Raw genomic sequence first — 17,558 nt, 5'->3', positions numbered from 1 at the left:
GTGATGATTGCCGCTTCAATAAGCTGTTCACACACAATAAGTATTAGAAAAACAATCATTAAAAAAAAGAACGACAGTAACCAAAAGTACTTTGTAATTTGAAAGGAATTGGAGAAGAAGCCGATGGACTATTTGCAGTTAATTTATTAGTTTCAGAATCAACACTTGGTACCCAAACACGTCTTTCAAAATACTAAACATGTACAGTACAGGCAATTCTCTATCAGTGCTTAACATTAAAATGATTACACCAAAATATCACTACAAAGACCAACACCAAGTGGTTCCAAAGAGGGAAGATGGAGATTACGTTTGTTTTTTTGTTTTTTTAATCAAATAACATGAACATGTGCCTAGAACAAACATTTGTGCTCCTACTTGGGTTCAATGTTACATTAAAGTGTCATCCCATAATTCATAGAGAAAAACAACTGGAAAAGCCGGTCATGCTGTCACTCATCTAAGCGTCTCTAACTTTACTGTTTCATAAACCTGTCTACCAAACACAGGTAACACTCAGGTTGGTTTTTTGCATTTACTGACCAAGTGTCCGAAAAGCGACAAATGACACATTCGGTTCGTAACATGTTCCGCGCGGATACATGACGTAAACACTGTGGAGCGGTGGGTCGTTTCTCCAAACCACAAATCATTTACACATCACAATTATTAGCTGTTCAGCTTGAAGCTGCTCATTGAGACGCCAACGCTGTCGCGGCATCATTTCAGGCAGCTGAACTGCGCCTACCATGCCCAAAGCTCTCCCTTGTTTAATTACGGACTAGAAAATGATCTGTCAGGACCAAATCCGTCGGAGTCTTTTGAACTGTTATCATCATTTAAGCAACATTTTTGGTAGAAATGTCATGCGCCTTGGCCGCGATTGACTATCGGTCAGCCTTGAACGTTTGCCGCTCTGGTTCATTCATCACCAATGGTGGGTTTTGTTGAATCAAACGGCCTCAAATATCACAATCCAAAGAGTTTATAAACCGATGTATGTATATCTTCATGTGTGTATATCTTACGTTTATCCAAAGCATCCGTCACATCAGAGTTTAAATCAGGTGAAATGTCAAACTTAAGAGGTGTCCTTCCATCACATAATAAAAGTACATGTGTTATTATTATATCGCTTTGTAAAAGAGTTACTTTCATGTGATTAAACCTCCATTTCAACGTGAAGGTTTGGCTGTGAAAGCAGTCATAACATTTTACCATGGAAGAGTCGACCGGCTCAACGGCCGGTCGCCCCTCTCATGGTTTGCGTTGAAAACGGAATGATCTGTCATAATGCAGTAAATGGTAAAAGAATAGGTAGAAGAATATGCATTTTTTTAATACTAAATGTCCCCATTTAAGACTAGGGTTGTGGCGCCGCTTCTACTGCTTCCACGCTACTGGTTCTGAGGATTCTGGTTCTTCCCAAACTGCAGAGTAACGGGACGGCCCACGGAGGTGTAGCCGTAGGTCTGCGTGGACACTCTGGTCCTGTAGCTCTGCTGCCCTCCCTCCACCCTCTGCACCTCCGAGCAGTACGACGGCTTCACCTCCAGCTTGGCGTGGCTCACCTGGATGGGAACCTCCCTCCCTCCGCTGGCTTGGGGGGTGGAGGAGGAGGAGGAGGAGGAGGAGGAGAAAAGGCCACTGGTGATCAGGTGATCCCTGAAGCGGCCGAAGAGGCCGTGCCGCGGCCGGGCGACCGCCGCAATGGGGCGACCCACGTTGAGCAGCACGGGCTGGCCCACGGCAGAGCCACCCACCTCCCTCTGCAGGACGGAGATCTCGCAGGGCTTCTCGGCGACGACGACGTCGGAGGAGCCGTAGGTTTCCCCATCCTCCGGGATGTAATCCTCCAAATCCTCCAGGGTCAGGACGCGACCCCCTTGGACCAGGATCTTTGGCTCCAGCTTGGCGATGGGGTCGATCTTGCGAGTTTCGTCGTCATCGTCCGGTTCAAAGACGATCGTTTCCCCATCGTCCGTATCCTCTCCGTCAGGCGTCAAGATGGAGGCGACCTCGTAGACCTGCGCGGCGATGGCGGATACGGAACCGGAGGGCACGGCACTCTCCTGTCCGTCCCAAGAGAGAGGCGGGGTGCTGACCCCATCCTGCAGCTGGGCCTGGGCCTGCTCCACCAGCTTGTTATTGGAGTTGTTGGTGTTGGGGTTTTCTGGAGGGGAGCACCTGGCCCTCAGAGGCCGGGCGCCAGCCCCTCGCTCTGCCCCAGCGGGCGACGCTCCTCTCCTCCTGGAAAGCCTCGGGGTCTTGTTCACCTTGTACTCTATGATCTCCTCCACCTCCACCCACCGGGGCTTGCTCTCCGCCGCCCGAGCCTCGCCGGGCTCGGTGACGTACAAGGTGGGGATGGTGGTTTTCTTGGGCGCCAAGGTCCTCCTCGGCCGGGCCGCAGCAGCGGTTTCCGGAGTCGCGGTCTCGGAGCGGTAGGTTACGTTGGCGGCGGCAGCGACGCCGGGCGACTTGTGCCGCTTCATCCGAGTGTTCTTCACCACGGTGGTGATGGTCTCCTCACTGGAGGGAAGCAGAGGAGGAGGTTCGCCAAGATTCAAGCCTTACAGTCCAGCCCCCCTTCACGAGCGCATGCGGTTTAGCACGTCGCTGGTTCGAGGACACACGCAGTAAATCCACTCTGACTGGGAGAAGGTTTCAGCACAGAACCATGAGTCCATTCATGAATTAATTACCTATAAAACCTACAAAACCATGCTTCACTCTTCACATCGTATGTGAAAAGACCACCTTGAGTAGATTTCCCCCAAATAGAACATATGTTAGTGATGTGCAATAATAAAGATAACATTAGAGAACACAGGGGAGGCAATGTTATTCTCTACTCAGAAAGCCCTTTTCCACTCAGGCACATATCACACAACCATGCATACAGTACATTGTGCCTTAGTAGGGAGATGAAAACCTGACAAACCCTAGATGCGGCACATCACTAGAACTGATCTGCTTTCCAATTTGACGCTCTTGATAAAGTGTTATGGCAGGCAGCACACAAGGACTTTGAGTAGAGGATCGAGTGAACACGCGTGCTTCATGCCAGTGGTCCCTTGCAGTCTGATGACACTTACATGATGATGGTTTTCTTTGGTATTTTAGTCTCCTGCTCGGTGACTACGGGGAAGGCACAACGCATGAGATTTGAATGGGATCAGAGCGACGACCAACCAGAGCTAACTTTAAACTCAACCACCAACTCTACGGCGCAATGTACGATTCAAGGGTATTGCATTAAGCGTACACTTTCTGTACATTCCAACTCTGGAAATAAACAAACAATAAAATTATTAAGAGACAGAAAAACGGAGAGTCTGAACGCGAGTGCACCTACCTTCGATAGTGATGGCTTGCTCCCCCGTCCGAGCCACCGCCGATGGGAGGACTAAGTCGGCGGCACACTTGGCGCTGCCCAGACGATTCGACAGCTGGCAAAGGGCGGAGAATATATATTTAAGCCTTCTGGACAAAACAACTGACAACGTGCAGCTTCTCTTCACGACAGACTGACCTCACACTCGTAGTGTCCCAGGTCCCTCTCCGTCAGGCCCTTGATGACCAGGACCAGGACCCCGCTCCGGGGCTCGCTGTAGGTCTGATACTTCTCCTGGTCGGTGAGCAGCCTGCCTTCCTTGAACCACCTGGAAAAACACACAGAGGTTTCAATCAAAGTTGTTCAGCCTACATAAGTCTGCACCATTCGGCGTTGACAGGAACGTACCGGATCTTGGGGGTGGGCGCGCTCTGGATGATGCAGGTGAACTGAGCGTCCTCGCCGGCGACGAAGGAGGCGTTCCTCAGCTTGTTCAAGAAACGAGGCGGCACTGTGGAGGAGCATTTCACACATCGATAGACAGTGAAGCACTACACCCTCGCTTCCATTGTTGGTGGCGGCTTCCCCCTTTCCTGGCAAGAAAGCACTGATCGACCACCAGAAAGGCTGAGTGCACTGTAACAATATGTAAAGGAATAATATAGTGCTTGCATTACCCTGTTAGTATGTCTTTCTCCTGTACTATTTCTGTTTTTACCGCTATACCTGTCATAATGAATACTGTTATTACAGTATAAATCTTGTAATTAATATGATTTATTTATTTATTTATTTGTTTGTTTATTTATTTATGTTTTTGGTTTTTTTTGTGCATTATGGACATTCTAAAGGGGGAGGGGGTTGATGTCTGATGCTGTTGTTACTGATTGTATTGTTGTATTGTACCTTTTGTTGTGGGGGTGGAAAAGAAAAAACTCAACAAATATATTGCAAAAAAAAAATACAATGCACTGATCGGAAGTGCGAGAAGTGAAATACAAACATGATGATAGAACAGCGCAGCTAGTTGTGGTCAGTAAACTGTCAATATGGATGAATATTTACAAAAAAGACGAGCACACTCGGATGAAAAAACTATCCCCACCAACCTCAAGTGACCAAGAAGAACAGAAACAAATCAATCGATCGGAGGTAAGTATATTTTGGAGAGAAGCGCGAAGACGAGAGTAAACAAGGATGTTGAGAAAGATACATTTCTGGAACCAACGCACACGATCTTATGTATATCCGCTTTAAAGTATCACGTCGTCGCGGTAACGCACCCTGAACGGTGATCTTCCCCAGAGTGCTGGCGTTGCCGGCCGAGCTGGTGGCGAAGCACATGTACTGCCCGGAGTCGTCCGCCGTCATGTTGTCCAGGATCAGCGTGCACGAGCCGTCCGGGTCCTCGATGATGATGTGATGGGGATCCGCCTTCACCACGTGGCCATCTTTGTTCGAGAGGTAAAAAAAAAACACCAATGAGACGATCCACAGCCACCTTCGAAACCACTGAAAACACTCTCTCTCTCTCTCTCTCTCTCTCCTCACCCTTGTACCAGGTGACGGTGGGTTTGGGCGTCCCGGTCACCTTGCAGGCCAGTTTCACCGTCTGGCTCAGCTCCGCCGTGCAGTCCGCCAGGATCTCCTCAAAGTCCGGAGCACCTGGAGCACAGGGGGAACCACCAAACAAAATGTTCGTGTTGAAAGAGGGAGGAGAAAACGGCGACGCGAGGGAATAAAAGTGTGTTTGCTCTCTCCATGCACTCTCACTCCAGGCCGGCGTGCTGTAGCGCTGCTGCAGCTCCCGCAGGTCTCGGAGCCACGAGTTCTTGATGATGACGGTGCGAGCCTGCAGGGTGTACTTCCTCACCGAGTCCTCGCGCTCGTGCCAGATCTCGAAGGCGCGGTCGTCGCCCTCCACCGTCTCGTTCACGTCGATGTTGTTCAGCTGCAACGAGATCGGGGGAAACGACACCGTGAGACGGGTTCCGCGCCGCCTCGAGAAAGGGGAGAGGACGGGCCGTGGCAGGGGCGCGGACCTTCATCATGTTCTTGAACACGTAGGCCTGCGTGTCCATGTTGCTGTCTCTCTTGGGTTTGCAGATGACGCAGTAGTTTTTAAAGAGGAAGGCGTGTCGGTGGTGACCCCTGGACGACATCCTGATCCCGGGAGCGCCCTCCCACACTTGGAATGGTCCCTGGCGGCGACAAAACAAACAAAACGATCGATAATGGTTACATCCTGTTTCTCCACGCGGCCTTATTTACATATTTCATGTTATACGTAAGGGATAATGTGGGGCCAGGCGGTCATGATCAACAACCCCATAACAGGGTTGTATCACCGTGAAGGGGGTTATTTTTGCAATACTGCCCATCTGGCTGCACATTATCCTCCTCATTACACGGATGCTTATCAAATGAATGTCTGCAACGACACAGAATATTGATCTGAAATTAAACTAGGACGTCTGGTTTCAGAGCCTCCACCAAGGAAAATAGTACACAACAATGGAGCCGCACTGCAATAATGTAGTAACTATTAAAAAAACAACTTCACCCTGAAATGAGACATGCCGAATGGAACATTGGGGATTTTGAGATGGATTTGGATGGATGGATATATACTGTATATAGATAGATAGTATGTAGGCGGAGTGATACGATGGATGTGATTCCAGGCAGAGAGGTGGTTTCCCGTGGCAACGGTCATTACGGCTTGCACCTGTCTAATGGGCTCTCCCAGCACTTCCAGGGTGGCAGGGTAGTTCTCGATCTTGGAGACGTGGTGGGTGTTCTCCGAGCGCTGGGGGAGCGACGACACCATGGCGTAGGCCTCCTCCAGCAGGCAGCAGTTCTGCCCGTTCCTGGCCTTGTTCCGGATCATTTCCTGAGGGCAGAGAGCAAGGACTTGAATCAAACCGATGGGAATAAAAGCCGTCTTTGATTTCGAAACGATTTAATCTGATTCGTGAAGCAAGGATAGAAAGCATCCGTCACCTTCAGCAGGGCTTTGTACTTCTGGATTCTGTCCAGCGGTCGCTGCAGATAAGCGTTGATACTCAGTAGAGGGGTCTCTGCAGTGGCCTGCTCCTTCTCAGTGTACTCCTACAGTTTGGAATTAGAAATGAGGAAAGAATCAGAAATCTAAACGCTTCGGTGCAGCGGTTCTCAACATGGGGTCCAGGGGCCCACAGGAGGTCCAAGTCCACCTTCTGCCATCCAAGGCGCCGCCATCGTTTTGTAAATCAGATAAGTGGAGGAGACAACGTCACTCGGTGAGTCTCTCTAACTATACACTGGTATGGACGCTTGGACTAAGTCATATCTAACAATAATAATGACTACCTTAAAAAAGCGGTGGACCGTCTTGTCCCCCACGGCGGCCTCGGCCTCCCTCTGGCCGACCAGGTACTGCAGGTACTTCTCGAAGCCGTCCTTGTTCCTCAGGAAGCGCATCGCCACATCGTCGTCCGTGTCGCACTCGTTCAGGTTCGGGAGGAAGGACCTGGGGGTGAAGATGTGTTTGGTTCGAAATGAGGAAGGCCAATGTGGAAAATGAAAAGAAGAGTAGTTTCCAGTACACACACACACACACACACACACACACACACACACCCTTTTTTCCTAATTGTTTTTGATTTTCACAGGGATATTCCTACAAGGAGTTACTTAACTTTGACTTTTTAGCTTAAAAAATGGAATTGACATCTATTTCATGCAAAAAAAAAAGTGAATTTTGAATATCCTGTTTTACATATTACAGCAAAATAAACAATAAAAACTAAATCAAGATACATAATTGATTAAAAGAATGATGGCCAGTAAATAAAATGAAACCCAAATAATAAATACATAAATAAAATGAAAGATTCTAAAACAAAGTTGAGTGTTGGTAATGTCAGGAAAAAACAGAGGAAATAACTCAAATAAAAAGAAATAATAACAACAACAGCAATAACAATAATATAAATAATAACAACAACAGCAATAACAACAACAACAACAACAAAGTAAATAAATACAAAATTGGAAATCTGGAAATTCCAGATTTCCCACATTCACACACTTTTTAGGTCACTGGAGTGGCAGACTCACCCACTGTGGAAGGTCTTTATTTCCTCCACATTCCTGAAGATGGTGTCCTTGTGGACGGAGATGTCGGTCGGGGCGTCGGGGGTCTCAGCGTGCTTCAGGTGATGCGTGGTGAAGAAATCCATGTCTTTAACAAACTCCTGTTCTCCTTTTACCAAGTCCTGGATCATTTGCCTGGGAACAGAAGAGGAATTGGACATCGGGAGTGTTGTTGTTTAGGTTTTACGGTATTTGGGTGTTTTCTGTATAGATGTATTGACTGTATTTTATTAGATCTACTTACAGTAGTTTCTTCTTGTATTCACCCTCTGAAACCTCCTCCACGCTGGTTTCTGGGAGGTCGCCCAAATCGGCAGAAAGCTGGAGCGATGGAAGTCAATCAAAAATTCAATCAGGACAATTTGTTAATATTTCAAAGGCTTCAATTATTATTATTTTTTTCATAATTCAAGAGAAATGATTGAAAATCATTCACTGAGGAATGATTGTGATCCTTAAAGGATCAAGTATAATATTGAGTTATAATGCTGAATTTATAATAAATATTTACTACAATATGTACTGATTTTCATTGAATGCACTTTGCTTGGTTGCTTTTTTATTGTTATTATTTATTCATTATTTTTGAATGTAATGCATTCATGAAAGCACTGTGAGTTGCACGTTGTGTATTAAGGGTTCTTAAAGTTATCATGATCATCATTATTATTATTATTATTAGGGGTCCACCCCTTTTGTTATTGCTGGGATTTTTATTATTATTATTATTATTATTATTATTATTCTCCTTGGCATTTTATGGGCTAAAAGTGACATGACAGTTACTGAACCTGTAACCAATAACTGACATGGTTGAGGTCTCGTTAGAACCGGGATGTCTCAGACATATCGTGGTTAAAGTTGAATCCATATTCATCTACATTTGGAGCAGGAATTTGTGAAAAACTGACGAAAATCTTCCAGAAGTTGCAGAATATTCGTGCATCACCGATAGGCCAACTTTCAAAAACTTCCGGTCGGGTGGTGGAGCGAGATGAGTTTGTGGAGCCGGACGCTTTGTGACATCATCATCATCCAATTCCTTATGTATGTGCAGGTTGTGGCTTTGGGCGCGCATTTGCATTGTGGAAGGTGCGTGGTGTAGACCCTATCGCTCTGTAGTGGTTGCAAACTGCGTGTGTGTGTGTGTGTGTGTGTGTGTGTGTGTGTGTGTATCGTCTTACCTGCTTGGCGTTGGAGGGGCTTTTCATTTGATATTCTATCTCTTTTGCCACGTTTGTAAATAAACACATTCTGTTCGCTGCGTAGACCGCATAGTTGCTGCTCCACGAGACTAACAACCAGGAGACGACAGATCGGGGGAGCTAATGTGGCGTTCATGTAAACTCGGAAAATCGCGCTGCATTTCAGAGAACTAAACTGGACCTGGTGTAATGCTGCCTGCAGCTTTATTTATTATTATTATTTTTGTTATTATTATAATTATGACTACTACTCCAGGTTTTGGGACGTACTTTGAGCTTCTTGTCCAGGTAGGCGGGGGAGACGAAGCCCTGGCGGGACGGGGTGGTCTTGGTGGGTTTGGTCCTGACGAGCCACTTGAGGGGGTGGGCCGAGTCCAGGACCTCCACGTACTGGCCCTCCTTCAGGCAGATGGACTCCTGGCTCGCACTTGTGGGGCTGTAGTCGGCCGACGCCACATAGATGTCGAACATCTGCGAAGGAGGTAAAAGGCACGAATGAGCGAGTGCGAGCATCATCATGAATGAACGCGTCATCAGAATCGTGATATGAATGATGTGAATATGAATTTGGAGATCATTTGAAATAAAAACTCATCTTGATTTTCCTTCAATCGCCTCATTGTCCTGTTCCCCCTGACACCGATTGCGTCATTGATGTATATACTGTACAGTATATTCAGTCCCTCCAGGATTCTTTTGTGATTATTGCGACCCCTAATTCTTGATTTTGCAGCGACACTTCTGAAAACTTATGTTTATTAAGAGTACTTAATAGTATTATGTGTTTCTTTGCAGTAAATCTGTCAGGATTGCTAAAGAAAGAAAGAAACTTTTGTTTACTACAAAATTCCTGTAAGGACTGTATTTTACAATATCATATTTTTCACTTTTTTTTTTTTTTGGAGAGTGGAAATGGGTCAATAATTCAGGGCTAATGATTCAAGAGAAATGGTGATTGAAAATCATTCGCCGAGGAACGATTGTGATCCTTAAAGGATCAAGTATAATATTGAGTTATGATGCTAAATTTATAATAAATAATATGTAATAATTTTCATTGAATGCAATTTGCTTGGTTGCTTTTTCATTGTTATTATTGATTCATTATTATTGAATGTAATGCATTCATGTAAAGCACTGTGAGTTGAATGTTGTGTATGAAAGGTAATTAAAGTTATCATTATTATTATTACTATTATTATTATTATTATTATTATTATTATTATTATTATTATTATTATTATTAGGGGTCCACCCCTATTGTTATTGCAAACTTTTGTTTTTGACTACTACAAAATTCCTGTAAGGACTGTATTTTATAATATCAGATTTTTCACATAGAGCTGCATATTGTTAAGCTTTTAATTAAACTACAATTTCATTTTCTCCTACATTTTCTGTCACCGCAATACTTTATTTTGTGAAAGCGACGGAAATCAATCAAAAAAAAAAAAAAAAAAAGCAATGCAACAGTTATATATTTTATCCATGCATGCATAATTCTCTCACCCACACATTGGACTACTCTGTAGAAGTCAAAACAAAGCAAAAATTAAAAAAAGGAAAAGGAAAAGGAAAAGGAAAAAGGATTAAACAAACCCTCACATTACGGACTGATCAGATCGTTTCGATTTGGTTTATATCACAACACTCCAAACTTTGCCAACTGACTATGGGGTGAAGCTTCTGCTTTTGATGACCTTTTTTTTTTTTCCCATGTTTTCTCTTTTTTTATTTTAAATGTAACATTGACGGCTCACCTCTCCGCGGGCGTCCCCCTCGTCAGACTCTGAGGAGGAGTCGGCAATGAGCGACGGAGGGCGTGAGCGGCCGTGGTGCGGGGACGGAGACGGGGTCTTGGTCTCGTCGTCACTGTCGGCCCCGGGGACACGCAGCGCCGCTGGGGGAGGAGAGAAGGAAGGAGGGAGGGAAGGAAGGAAGGCAGGAAGGAAGGAAGGAAGGAGAGAAGGAAGGAAGGAAGGAGAGAAAAAAGGAGGCGAGGGGGGAGGGAAGGAGAGAAGGAGGGAGGTTAGGGAGAAGGGGGTGAGAGAAGGAAGGAGGGAAGGAAGGACGGAAGGAAGGGGGAAGGAAGAGAAGAAGTAGGGAGGGGAGGAATGAAGGAGGGAAAGAGAAGAAATGAGGGGAGGAAGGGGGAGGAGAGACGAAGGAGGGAAGGAAGCAAAAAATGAAGGACGGACGGAGGGAAGGAAGCAAAAAATGAAGGACGGACGGAGGGAAGGAAGGAAGGAAGGAAGGAAGGAAGGAAGGAAGGAGAGAAGGAAGGAAGGAAGGAGAGAAGGAAGGAAGGAAGGAGAGAAAAAAGGAGGTGAGGGGGAGGGAAGGAGAGAAGGAGGGAGGAAAGGAGAGAAGGAAAGAGGGAAGGAAGGAGGGAAGGAGGTTAGGGAGAAGGGGGGGAGAGAAGGAAGGAGGGAAGGAAGGAAGGAAGGAAGGAAGGGGGAAGGAAGAAAAGAAGGAGGGAGGGGAGGAATGAAGGAGGGAAAGAGAAGAAATGAGGGGAGGAAGGGGGAGGAGAGACGAAGGAGGGAAGGAAGCAAAAAATGAAGGACGGACGGAGGGAAGGAAGGAAGGAAGGAAGGAAGGAAGGAAGGAAGGAAGGAAGGAGAGAAAAAAGGAGGCGAGGGGGGAGGGAAGGAGAGAAGGAGGGAGGAAAGGAGAGAAGGAAAGAGGGAAGGAAGGAGGGAAGGAGGTTAGGGAGAAGGGGGGGAGAGAACGAAGGAAGGAAGGAAGGAGAAAAAAAAGGAGGCGAGGGGGGAGGGAAGGAGAGAAGGAGGGAGGAAAGGAGAGAAGGAAAGAGGGAAGGAAGGAGGGAAGGAGGTTAGGGAGAAGGGGGGGAGAGAAGGAAAGAGGGAAGGAAGGAAGGAAGGAAGGGGGAAGGAAGAAAAGAAGGAGGGAGGGGAGGAATGAAGGAGGGAAAGAGAAGAAATGAGAGGAGGAAGGGGGAGGAGAGACGAAGGAGGGAAGGAAGCAAAAAATGAAGGACGGACGGAGGGAAGGAAGGAAGGAAGGAAGGAAGGAAGGAAGGAGAGAAGGAAGGAAGCAAGGGGGAAGGGCCATTTTCACCTGAACTTGAAATGAATAAAAATAAATTATATCAGTGTAACTGCAGTGTCCGCAAATTCAAAAATGTTATATTTTAGATGAATCAATAAGTAAATAAAAAACAAGACATTTTTATATATAAAACACAACAAAACCCGAGCTACTGTTTTTTTTTTTTTACTTTATTTAAAAGTTATTTAATCAAGTAATATGATATTCGTTGCTTCCTTGTGTGGCGTTTGTTTTAGGTTCATTGCCGTACAGTAAATCAAACCAAATTACGGTTCGATTTTAGACTATTTTAGAGATTTAGTCTATTTAAGCAAAAACAATCCCCTTCAACGCCCCTACTCTAAATTGAAACATGTACACAACTTTTTATACAACAATTAAATAGGCCTACCCTCTCACTCGAGCCCATTTAAGACATCCTAATATAATTGTAGGTATTTTTTTTCTACAAAAAGTACAAACAGTTATTGCATCAACTTTTACCACATGGATTTTATGCCTTTTCAGACTTTTTATTGACCTCTACATTAACTATAGCTCCACTTTCATATTTATTGATGATTAACAGGGGTAACTTCAACGCTGACCACTGCTGGTGGGTGCGCGGTATTACACCAACATTCTCGCAAAGGGGGGAAATGATCACCATTGAATCAGTAAAAAAAGTAACTGATGAAATAATTCAAACCTTCGGGAATAAATCGATGGATTTCCCATGATAAACCTTTGATTTCTGATGTTTCACTATAAAAGTTGTTAGTATCTATAACAGCATGCATGTCAGATATGCAGACACAAACAGGCACGTACTGTGTGCGCTGTCGGTCCGAGCTCTACAGCACGCACAGTACATGTCTGTCTGTGTGTGTATTCCAGCTTTGAGCTGCTAAGACACAAAGCCAACTCCAATTCAGTTTAACAAGACCGGAAAAAAACCCAAATTAATCAGAGAAAGTTAAGGTTTTGATTCCCAAGTAAAGAACACTTCCTTCATGGCCATAGTTCACTGTGATTCATGTTTCATAGTGAGAATGTAAAGCCCATTTTCCACAAATAATCTCTTTAGAGGGAATATAACTATATATATATATATATATATATATATATATATATATATAGGCAATATTAACTGCTGTGGTTATTTGGTGAGAAAACAAGCCATTTGATGAGTGATTGTGGACAGAATGTGTCGCTGCTGAGGATACATACTGGATGTTTTGGGCCATGATTTCATCCACTGGAGAACGTCATGGTTCTGTGAGCTGTCTGAATAACAAATGAATGGTTGCGTGAGCATTGGAGTGGTTGGACTGATGAAATGGTGAAAAGAGAAGGGAATGGTAATGTATGTATGAAGGAAGGAGAGATCGTTAGTCATACGGGTGCACGACTCACACTCAAGTCAAGCAGGAAGGAAAGCGCTTAATCGTCTACCAGGTAAAAGTGATTCAAGAATTGAAGTGTTAGATAGAATTAGGCCTCAATAATTCTTGAATCACGTTAGTTCATATTCACAAAAATGAACCGAAACCTGGTTTTTGATGCTGATGGCAAAACAAACCAATTAATGAATTGCAAAAGCACTGAACACAATAGTTTCTTCTGACTCTTCCTGTGGGCACTTTTAAGCATCTTTAATATTAGAAGCTGGCTTTTGCAGAGTTCTACATCTTTGCAGACATTTATCTTCACTCAGCTGCATTTGTTACGACGAAGGGCAGACCATTCAAATCCTGTCATTATCTCTGCATCAAGCTTTAGGTTACAAGAAGCTTTGATTCATCTCTCGTCTCTTCAGTATGAATGAATTATGAAACGACAGTATTGTATGCTGTAATTCAATGTGTACAAAGGAGCTTCTGGAGGGCTACATATGTCATAGAAATAAGAATGTAGTCTAATATTTGATGATAATAATAATTAAAAAAAAGACATCCCTATAATCTATAATCTTTTACTCACCTTGACTCATTTTTGCTGAAACCATTTCGGTGATCTGAGAGGTGAGCTTCATGAGGAACTCCTCCGAACCGATCTCACCCAGATACCCGGACACTTTCCCCTCTTTCGGGCATAACAAACACAAGAAAATAAAAAAACATTAAAAACAGTATATTGCAATGATGATAGGTCTATGGTGAGTCTTTGTCTTTACCTTTTCCTGCACTGGCTTCCTCCTCTGGAGGACTGATGGTGATCCCCAGAACCCTGAGGAAAAAGTGTTGTAAAAATATAGAAACTATATTTTATACATTCGTATTTATTTTAAAACATCATATATTCTTATTGTTATAATAAAATACTAAAATAATAAAAATAGAACAAATTTAAAAAAATCTTACTCTGGGACTTTGGTCTCTTGTTTTGGTTGTGGGGCTGTAACGAAATTAAAATCAAATTTAGTCAGTGAAATAATTTGCTAACATAAATTTGCCTTATCAAACATAAATAAATTAACCTTATCTTATCTCATATAATTTTAAAGAGACAGAAAAAACGAAACAAATGTATAGAAACCACCTATTAATGTCCACATAAACCTAGAACTAGATATCTTGTAAATTAGATAAATATAACATCTATTTATGGCAGTCTATCTTTTCCCATGGTCCTGACCTTCATCCACCTCCAGGCGGGCGGTGCAGATGGACTGGCCCGCCCGGTTGGTGGCGATGCAGGTGTAGGTGCCGGCATATTCCGACCCCACGTCCATGAGGATGAGGCTGTGCTGCGGCCCGGAGCTGGCCACCTTGTAGCCCCTGGTGTCGGCCTTGATCCAGACCACGTCCTCCGCCGACTTCTCCTTCAGCCAACTCACCATGGGGGTGGGAGAACCTGGAGCAGGGAGGGAACCGAAACAATTGTTTATCCTCCAAGCTCTACCGGAGTGACTTCCTGATGCCAGATCAAAAGAAAAAGAGATATTAACAGCTCTTCAGGTAAATTCAGTGTGATTTATTAATGGCTTTATCTATTTAAATCATTTTATTATTAAATTTTAATTTATTTTATCTATTCAAATTTATCTACACATTAGTGGAGTGCATTCTTAAAGTGCTAATTATTTTGTTTTAAAAATCCCATATTTTATACATTTTGCAAGTATTTTTAGCTGGCACTTTATAAGAAACAGCCATTAAATGTGTTTGATTTATGCATGTTCTCTTTTATATGCTGCAGTTGGTGGGTAGACCTTTACCAGCAGAAATGCCAAGGTCAATGCAAGACGTGAAAGGCAACTGTGGTGTAATTGATAGACCGGAGGACGAAGAACAATCACCAAAAATTACAAATAAATTGCTCCACCACCTGTTTCAACTGGAATCCTGGGACTCGTATCGAAATCCACCCAACACAGATGTTCTCATAGATCTCACGGATTACCACTTTAAAGCTTTTATAGATTTCCTAACCTTCCACTTTGACGGACAGGGTGATGCTGGCTCCCCGTTTCACTTTCCTGTTGTTGAAGCGCTCGAGGAAGCGAGGAGGCACCAGAGGCTCCTTGGTATCTAAATAAGAACGGAATTATAAAATGGAAAAACAGCACCAAAAAATAGGACATCACCGTCGTATCTCCCGACATATTTCTATCTGGGAGGATGAAGATCGATCACCTCTCTTTGCGGTGTCTTGAGGCATCATCTCCCCCGGAGCTAAAACCAGCAGCCTGGCGGAGGAGTAGGCGGAGCCAGCCGCGTTGCTGATGTAGGCGGAGTACTCCCCCATGTCGTCCTTCCTCACCTCCAAGATCTCCAGGCCGTGCACGTCCCTCTCGGCCAGCACCAGGATCCTCTTTGAGGGACGCAGAGGGTGGCCATCTTTGAACCAGTACACCCTTGGCTTGGGGAAGCCTGGGGGAGGAAATTAGAAATGGAGACATGAACAAAAAAGGTTGTTCCGCACTTTGTCGCAGGAGGGAGAATGGTTCCGTCCACCTTTGACCTTTACCTTTGACCTTCAGCTCCATCTTGGCGATCGGCGAGCCTGGACAGACGTGCGTGTCGTGGAGCTCGTCCACTATCTGAGGAAGCTGCTCGTCTTCAGCTACGGACTCAAACGCCTCCGTTTCTCTAGAGAACGAGAAGGGCAGCGCCGTTATGTGAGGTGTTTCTCGAATATAACAATATATTATTATGGTATAATTTTACCTGGACACGTAGCCCCTGGCGCTGACGTAGGATGACGTCTCCGTGGCATCAGCTGCAGTGTCATAGTCAGAGCTGTAGGACACTGTGGAGGGGAACAAATTATTTGTAACACATATGTGTAAAATATATTGCGCTAATGATATGACCCCAGGTTTTACTGAGAATTTTTCAGTTTATGTGCAGCGACAATAAAACATTTACATTTGTATTAAATCTAGAATAAAACGTACTCTTCCCACACATTTAATTTATTGCGTGAATACAATTTTTACTCAAGAAATTCTACTGTTCCCCAAATCTTAATATTATGACGTAGAAATTATGACAGTTGATGTAATATATTTTGCTCTACAAAGTTCCGGGCCACTGCACAAGAAAGGCTGCGGCCTGCGGAGCTGTCCATGGCCCTGAGGTTGGATGCCATCTGTGGTTTAATACCAGCTTTGACCACTTTATCGCTTTTCCCTATAACTAAAATTGCTGAAACTGAGTTTCATAGGAATTATAAAACCATTTTTGTCAATGTTTGTAAAGCATTTAGAATGTATTATATTATATATTACCCAATAAATTATTCAAAGTTTCATCAAGTTTCTTTTGGAGTGCGTATTGAAAACCACCACGGACTGCTGCCTGTTCCGCTACCTATAGATGCCGCGACAGCAATAATAATTATAATTTACAGATCACTGGAAAGTGTTAGCGTGACACCCCTTACAAATGTGCTTCAGTTGCACCAGCTCTCCGCAGATGATCGCGCACTGCTGCCTTTTTTTTTTCTACCTCTTTTTTTGTCTGGCAGTTACCACCAGCTCTCAGCAGACGGTACGCAATTTTCAACGAGGCTCATTTGCATAGAAACGGCACATTTTTTTACCAAATGAATCCATAATATCGAATTTAAATATGTGCAAATAGCACCGCTGCACCAAGACGCTATTTGGGTGACAGCGCAGCTAGGGGTGCATTTTACCATATGCAGGTGCTACGTGAATTAGACGCTCGCTTTTTCTGTTGTTTGCGGCGGTTTAGCGGCCACAAAAGCAGTGCAATCGCTTAGTGAATTCACCCCACAGTGTTTTGCATCTATTCGTGTCTCTGTGTGTGTATAAGATGTGTGCGGTGTATATCGTTTGTATGTTTACGGGTGTGTACATTTCACTCACTGTCCACTCTGAGCTCGGCCTTGGTGGCTGCGATGCCACTGCTGTTCTCCGCCATACAGCGGTACACGCCCATGTCGGAGGGCAGCACGGTGGTGATGATGAGCTGGTGGCAGCCCTCCTGGTCCTCGTTGATCATGTAGTGGTCATTCTCCTCCAGCACTTTGCCATCCTTGAACCAACGCACGGCGGGCGGTGGCTTGCCGATGACCACGCAGTCAAAGCTGACGGGGTAGCCATCCGGGACGTCTTGACTCTGGAGCTCCGTCAGGAAGACCGGCGCCGCTGGGTGACGAGGGAGGTAAATAGTTAGAGGACACGGAGTAAAAGGTTTCCCCGACTAGATGTTAGACCATATCCAATGGATCGGGCTTCTTTAGTTTTCCTTACACTCTTACACTGGCGGTTTGATGGTTGTTATTGTGAAAAATGAAATTACACTGGTAACAACAAAAAGCAAAAAAGGGTGTTTCCTTACGATGACGTGCAGAGA

General features: G+C 44.6%; 1 protein-coding gene across 13 annotated transcripts in view; it reads right to left on the bottom strand.

The window, feature by feature from the left end:
- Window positions 1-126: 126 nt before the first annotated feature.
- The window catches only part of obscnb (obscurin, cytoskeletal calmodulin and titin-interacting RhoGEF b), a 64,903-nt gene continuing 47,471 nt past the window's right edge, over window positions 127-17,558 (bottom strand). For all 13 annotated transcript variants that reach the window (XM_080011519.1, XM_080011528.1, XM_080011529.1 and 10 more), the window contains 25 exons: window positions 17,069-17,350; window positions 15,903-15,984; window positions 15,703-15,824; window positions 15,369-15,605; window positions 15,165-15,263; window positions 14,368-14,586; window positions 14,094-14,127; window positions 13,907-13,959; window positions 13,714-13,815; window positions 10,440-10,579; window positions 8,950-9,150; window positions 7,719-7,795; window positions 7,439-7,609; window positions 6,689-6,848; window positions 6,341-6,448; window positions 6,066-6,230; window positions 5,380-5,538; window positions 5,111-5,288; window positions 4,889-5,002; window positions 4,621-4,788; window positions 3,746-3,848; window positions 3,536-3,665; window positions 3,359-3,452; window positions 3,099-3,141; window positions 127-2,532 (listed from right to left, as the gene is read on the bottom strand). In XM_080011519.1, the coding sequence (XP_079867645.1) occupies window positions 1,398-2,532; window positions 3,099-3,141; window positions 3,359-3,452; window positions 3,536-3,665; window positions 3,746-3,848; window positions 4,621-4,788; window positions 4,889-5,002; window positions 5,111-5,288; window positions 5,380-5,538; window positions 6,066-6,230; window positions 6,341-6,448; window positions 6,689-6,848; window positions 7,439-7,609; window positions 7,719-7,795; window positions 8,950-9,150; window positions 10,440-10,579; window positions 13,714-13,815; window positions 13,907-13,959; window positions 14,094-14,127; window positions 14,368-14,586; window positions 15,165-15,263; window positions 15,369-15,605; window positions 15,703-15,824; window positions 15,903-15,984; window positions 17,069-17,350 (4,376 nt within the window). In that variant the 3' untranslated portion in view covers window positions 127-1,397. The remainder of the gene's footprint in view (window positions 2,533-3,098; window positions 3,142-3,358; window positions 3,453-3,535; window positions 3,666-3,745; window positions 3,849-4,620; window positions 4,789-4,888; window positions 5,003-5,110; window positions 5,289-5,379; window positions 5,539-6,065; window positions 6,231-6,340; window positions 6,449-6,688; window positions 6,849-7,438; window positions 7,610-7,718; window positions 7,796-8,949; window positions 9,151-10,439; window positions 10,580-13,713; window positions 13,816-13,906; window positions 13,960-14,093; window positions 14,128-14,367; window positions 14,587-15,164; window positions 15,264-15,368; window positions 15,606-15,702; window positions 15,825-15,902; window positions 15,985-17,068; window positions 17,351-17,558) is intronic.

This window comes from Zeus faber (assembly GCF_960531495.2).
Source record: "Zeus faber genome assembly, chromosome: 12".
Lineage (NCBI taxonomy): Eukaryota > Metazoa > Chordata > Actinopteri > Zeiformes > Zeidae > Zeus > Zeus faber.
Note: the sequence above shows the minus strand (reverse complement) of the source record. Positions and strands in the feature narration are given on the sequence as shown.